The following is a 6,487-nucleotide window of genomic DNA, read 5'->3' as shown; positions in this document are numbered from 1 at the left end:
TTTTGATGCCATTGGCGGCGAATTGGATATATTGAATTACATCCATGGGACCTAGAAATCCTACAAACTTGAGCTCACAACTTTGTTAGTCTCATTGATTATGTTCTCACACAATCACCAAAATCACAAACAATGGCTTAATAAGGCCACGTTCCTTTCGGAGTTGCCTTTGGTTAATCACTTTATTAGAGCTCTTATGTGCTGTAATTCAGTTAATAATCTGGTTCATATGCATTCTGTGCATAGATGTTAAAGTCTGATCAGCTGTAATCTCATTGTTATCATAATGAAATTTTGGGTTCGCTCGTTGGGGATAATCAAGCCAAAAAAACATAGAGAAAATGAAAGTTTCCATAATAACCACATTAAGAAAAACAAAAAGAAATAAGGAACAACCACCACAAACATGATTACGGAGGGACCGTGCCTGCAGACGACGGAGAAGTTGGTTTGGGGGAGGCAAACCCGAGCCACGTCCCATCGACTGATAGTGAGTTGTGGGGGTAGGACCCGTCACTGCCATCACACGTCACATCACAACGGCACGAGACCCAGCTAGCTGCATACCCGGGGCATGGCAAGAACAGAGCCCCGGGGAACTACGAATACTAGGGTGCACACGGGAGTCACCCCAGGACATCTCGGGAGGCACCCCGGGAGGTGTCAGATTGGGCCCTCAAGACCACCCCCTGACAGGCTTCTAGGTGCTACTTGCACGGCGGCGCTCACTCCACGAGCACCGTGTTCACACTAGCGGTGGAAGGCTTCCCCTAGAGCAAGGGGAGGTTATAGACAAGATAAAAGTAAACATGTAAAGGGATCGAATCCTTTGAAACAAACCAAGCTCAGGGGAGGATATGAACACAAATCTTAACCAAACAACGCACATGATGTAAGGTGTTACGCCCCGGGCGGCCTGGACCTTTTTAAACCACTGTGTCACCCTTGTTCTTCCACCGATCATATCCTACTGCGTGTTACACTCCTAGCCAGATCTCTAAACGGGGGTTTCCACGAATCCCTACTCGCAGTCCTCACCCACCGTCACATCCCGTGCCCCAGCTCGAGGATGAGCTGTCTTCATGGGGTGGTGAAGTGTTATGGCAAGTGGGCCGGCCATAGGCCTAGGCCCACGGGCACTGAAGCTCATGAACAGTGCCAGTAATAGGATTAGTTGGTTTGTTAGGAAAGGAATAAGTTAGATGGATTTCGTTAGGATATTTGCTTAAGGGCCAAGTCAGTCCTTTATAAAAGAGACCCTAGTGTATCAATGAAAGGCAAGCAAGAAGAACTCTAAAAGTAGCCAAAGCCTCCAAAGCGAGGGTGACGAACAGGTTTTTCGTGCTATCCCTAATTATACCACAACATTTAATAACCACAGTAAGGAAAACAAAAACGTGTGAACCACAACAATTTTTTTACATTCCACACGATATTCTGAATCAATAATGCCAATCATTTTTTTAGTCTAGAGAGAAAAAAGTGAGTATGTCCACACTAGTTTATGTATTGAAACCTAGAAAGTTTGTATGCATCATGAAGAGCCAAGGGCGCATCCAGCGGTGGGTCTAGGGGAGCTCAAGCCCCCTTATATTACCACCCTACAAACAATAGAACCACCTTGGTAAGGAAGAGGAGAAATAAGGGTAAAGAAGAGGGAGGGGGGGGGGGGGGGGGAGGGAGAAGGAAAGGAAGAGGAAGAGGGAAAAAAAAAAGAAAAAGAAAACAGGCTCTCCTATCCTATGGGCCATGAAATGCGTTGGCATCGGCTACACCTGAGCTGGTCCTGGGACATTGAGGAAGCGGAGCACATAGCAACCATCGCTCTCAAGAATGGCGCCCCCAACCTCAGTGCCGTCGGTCTCCATAATTCTGCATATTCCGCTGCCGAAGCAGGAAATCAGGTCGTGGTCAGTGTCTAGCTGGGGTGTCGAGATGAGGCCATCGCGCAACCCTTCGACGAGAGACACATTGGGGATGCTGAAGTTGTCCCTCTGTATGCGTCCAATGCCAAGGACGCGCAGATAGCTCCCATCTGCCTGCTGCGTCACCAAGGGGGGGCTGTAGGGCTGGAAGCCCTCTAGGAGCAAGATGTTGCCGACGGCGTGCCTAGTGGTGCCGGAGTCCACGATCAGACGTACTCCAGCCCATGCAGCGTCGCGCAGGATGCGGTCAGCTTCCGCTTCTGGCGGCTGCGACCTTAAGGTCTCCAGCACAAAGCCCTTCTTTGTTTCACCCTGTGGGACGGCACATGCAGCAATTAGTATTCACGGAGAAACATACTTCCTCCGTCCCAGGATACAAGGCGCACACGTAATTTAAGATTGAAACTTTAAAAATATTGACCTACGACTAATCTTGAAAAGTAAAAATGGTATCTTATAACAATTATATCATCGTATTCATATTTAAAAGTTGTTTCATATAACTATAATTTTATTGCTACAAACATTATATTATAGGAGATACTAAGAGTCAAATATTATTATTGACAACCGTGTCAAGTTTGACTATGCCTTATATCCTGGGACGGTGGGAGTATATTCTAGTTTAGTAATTTTTATCAGAACATGCATGAGAAACGACAACAAGGAAGTCACCAGCCGTTTATGCATGGTGCGCGCTTCCGGTCTTGAGCAGCACAACGGTTTCATTTCTGACCAATTAGCAGAAACTAAGCCCTTGTCAAGCTGCTCGAAAAATGCACAAGTACAGCAGTTTTACTAATTAGTAAGACACAAAGAGCAAGGCAAAAGAGCATGGCAGTTGGTACTTGGTAGGTACACATCTTCCGTTTCCAGTATATGAAGAAAGCGTAGAAGCCTCCGGCGATCCCCAACACGAGTAGCTGCACCCTGACGGGCAAAATGCCCGCGACCATGAATGAAGAAACGATGGCGAGCCCCGTCGTGAGCACCCAGGCGGCCACCTTTAGTTTCCCTCTGGTGGCGGATCCTGGCGGCGCTCTCTCCAACAGCCGCAGGCAGAAGAAAAGGATGCTGAGGCTTACGCAGGAGAGCACCACAAAGGCGTAATCACCCCAGTCGCCGTTAGACCGGTAGACGGCCATGGCCGAGTAGAAGTTGAGGAAGACGAAGCTGGCCGTCATCCAAGGGATGGCTCTGCGAGCGTCCATCGGCGCCCATCCGAGCGCCTACAAGATTTAAAACCAACGCTGAGAGTACGGATCAAAGTGGCCGATGGGACAAGTGTTTTTATGCTATGTCATCATATATTGTTGGTCCATAAATATCAGTCTAGGAATCAATATAATTCAACTCTTGGGACACTAGAACACCGTCGGTAAGAGCAACTCCAGTAGAGCTTTTAAATTTGGGTGAGCAAATGTCTATTTAGAAATCCACTTCTAAATTTTACTCATTCAAATATGGACCTCCCCTCCAGCAAGCTGAGTAAATTGAACTTCTATTATTTCAACTGACAACTGGGCCCCACCTGTCATACTCCATCTCCCACCGGTCCTCTTCCTCGCGCCACGGGGGCCATGTACTCCGCCACGGGGGCCCAAAATCCGGCGGCAGGTCCGCGGCCGTGAACGGGGACTGCCTCCGGGCGGAGCAGATCCGGAAGCAGGCCTCGGACACCGCCGCCTCGGCCGCCGCGCTCACCGGTGGAATGGCATCAAGGTGCTCACCTGATCGTCGCTGAAGTCGGCGATGCCGACGACGAAGAGGCTGGCCCGGCGCTTCTTCTTGCCGGGGTTGGTCTGGCGGAGGGAGTACCTCTGGGCGTGGCTGGCCACCTGCGTCGCCGTCCTGGTGGTCACGAAGCTCTTGGACATGCCCCTCCAGTCCCCCTTGCCCAGCTGCCTCAGGCCGTCCAGGAACTTCCTGTGCTCCTCCTCGGTCCACGGAATCCCTGCACGGATTTCACCAATCGGCACAGGATTAATCACAGAACCAAAAACTGAAAGAAAAAAATGCTACCGGTAGTATTTCAGTATTTGTGGACTGTGAGAGCAGGCGTTGACTCGCACATGATGGGGCTCAATTTTCAGTCGTTTTCTTGATTTCAGAATCCAGGACAACATTTTTCGTTCACGAATCTGAGTCCTCAGATTGTGTCAAACAACCTCGGCAAGAAGAAAGCAATCGAATCCGGGAGGGGGAGAGAGGAAAAAAAACAAAAAGAAAATCACCTTTCTTCCTCTGCTGCCTGGAGGCCAGCTCCAGATCGTTGGAGGCATACACCTTGCCCTCGCCGGCCTCCCCGCGTGGCAGGAGCGGGTCGGCGGAGGGGATGGTGAGGTTCTGCATGCTCGAACTCTTCCTGAGCTCGAACCCGATGTCGTTGTCATCTGGTTCCTCATCGGCGACGACGTCCATGCCGAACAGCCTGAGGACCACCGTCGCCGGCTTCGGCCGCCGCGTCTGCCAAAACTGGGGATCGGATCGGGGTCAAAGAAAAGAAAGAAAAAAAAGAAACCGGTGAGGCTCACAATTGGCAGCCCAAATAGAGAGCCACCAAATTAGGGGGTGCGCTGAGAAATTTGGAAGGTCTACTAAAATGGTAGTCCATTTGCTCTCCCTACTGAAGTTGATCTAACTAGAGCAGATAATAATAAACAAAGTAATCACCTCAGCCAACTGATGAAAACTCTCAGAAATTCTGCTTGTAGTGGGTAGCAGGGGTTCACCCTGCCCTCCCTTTTCTTCCATGGCGCTTTGTTGATCCCTGGTCGCCCCCACGCTAGCAGCGGGAAGGGATCAGAGGGCCACGCCGGCCGCCGCCGCTGCTGCTGTGTGTGTCCTTCTGCCTGCCTGCCTATGACTGAGTTGAGTTCTATACTCCTCCCAAATTGAAAGGCTAGGCCGGCGAACCCGTCGATGGCAGGGAGAAACAGAAGCGCGTAGGCACAAAAAAGGACGAGCGGATCGGAGATCTTGGTTTCAGCGGTGGCAGACATGGGATTGGAGTTATTACGTACCCGGTGGCATGTACAAGGAATTTGGCTCGTCCGTCTGGTGCGGCCGGGTTGCGAAAGCCATCCCGATCGAGAGGGTAGCCGGACACCGGCACCATTATTTTTGTCTGCGGTGCGGCTTGTCTACTACCTCGCTTCATCTTGGATTCAGGAGCCTCCAACCACGTCATCAGCGACATCTCGGTCCTGAAGTCGGTCAGAATGTTCATCACTCCCTCCGCGTACCGGGTACGTACACGCGACGGGAGGCAGCTGCAGGTCGCCGGGGTCGGCACCATACACCTGGACAGCTTCCATATCTCCGACGTGCTCTACGTCCCTGGCTTCCGCGCCGGAGTCAGTCTGGTCTCTGTGTCCAACCTCGGAGAACGCGGCTACGTCGTCGCGTCCGGCCGCGGCCAGTGCCATGTCCAGGACCAGAGCACCGGCGATGTGGTGGGGAAAGGTCAGCTGCACAACCAAGATGGCCTCTACCACCTCGAGTACCTCAAGATCCCGCCCGACACAAGCGAGACCACGCTTCCTCCATATGGTGGCCCTCTACACTGTACTCATCCCGCCATTTCATAACTAATTAATCAACAAGTAAAATTGTCACACCATACATGTATGTGTCACAGGTTATATATATGTTCAGTATTTTCTGCAGTAGTAGTATTATTGTCCTACTATATATGCTCGTTGTACCAGGGCTGCGTAACCACTTTAAAACATTATCTTATACTGAGCTTCGCGGTGTGCTTCATGACACTGCTAATGAATTTATTACTCTTGCCTTTCTCATGCATTCAGATTTGAAAGATTTTTGTCACATATAAGCTTTGCAACATGATCTGCTAGGATGCTAGGATGCTCTGCTTTTCCTGACTCTGAATTTATCATGTCTGGTCACCTGTAATTAGCTTAAATATGTTTTTGGTACATACCCTCTCTGGAAAAAAATGTGAGCGCGTTTCCAAAAAAAAAAGAATACATAAGTGCTTTTGGGAGCAAAGAATTCGTTAATCGATCCTAATCATAGTTCATTTACTTATGAGCCGGTAGCTAATTTACCAAAGTATCAACATTTAAATTTGAATTTGGCGGTAATGTTCAGTGTGCAGATCTTTGGTAATTAGCATCATTGCTGTTCAAGCTGTTTTGGGACAAGCTACTAGATGAAGAGGAGCAGTGGCTCATTGATAGTCACCTGGAGGATATCATTGCTGTCAAAGCGGAGCTAGAGCCATGGAAGAAGCACTTCTAGACTTCCAGTTGGGGAACAAAAGTGGCTGGGACTCAAAGCGGTTGGGGGCAGGGGACAATTTGAAGGGCAACCAAATGGGCCATTAAATTCTGGTGCTCCAAAATGAACTAGAGAAGTCGATGAAGCTATTTTTTTTCCGCTTCACTGGTGAAACTGTGTGGGACCGAAGCCGGCGACCAGAGGGGGGTGAATGGGAGCCGATCAAAATTTCTTTGAAATTCGAATCGTCGGCCTATGTCCCAAAATCGCCCAAGCCCTCAAGCGTTCTGACCAACCAAAGTTTGGAGTAGCTATTG

The 6,487-nt window shown here is 49.7% G+C and overlaps 1 protein-coding gene across 1 annotated transcript; it reads right to left on the bottom strand.

The window, feature by feature from the left end:
- Positions 1-2,632: 2,632 nt before the first annotated feature.
- Positions 2,633-4,403, bottom strand: LOC120645250 (transcription factor MYBS2-like). Its single transcript, XM_039922058.1, has 4 exons — positions 4,160-4,403; positions 3,457-3,879; positions 3,011-3,154; positions 2,633-2,855 (listed from the first exon to the last, which is right to left on the bottom strand). Exons 1-2 carry the CDS (start codon positions 4,344-4,346, stop codon positions 3,626-3,628), a joined length of 441 nt encoding a protein of 146 aa, XP_039777992.1. The 5' UTR covers positions 4,347-4,403; the 3' UTR covers positions 2,633-2,855; positions 3,011-3,154; positions 3,457-3,625.
- Positions 4,404-6,487: the final 2,084 nt, after the last annotated feature.

The sequence above is a fragment of the Panicum virgatum genome, chromosome 8K (genome assembly GCF_016808335.1).
Source record: "Panicum virgatum strain AP13 chromosome 8K, P.virgatum_v5, whole genome shotgun sequence".
Classification (NCBI taxonomy): domain Eukaryota; kingdom Viridiplantae; phylum Streptophyta; class Magnoliopsida; order Poales; family Poaceae; genus Panicum; species Panicum virgatum.
Note: the sequence above shows the minus strand (reverse complement) of the source record. Positions and strands in the feature narration are given on the sequence as shown.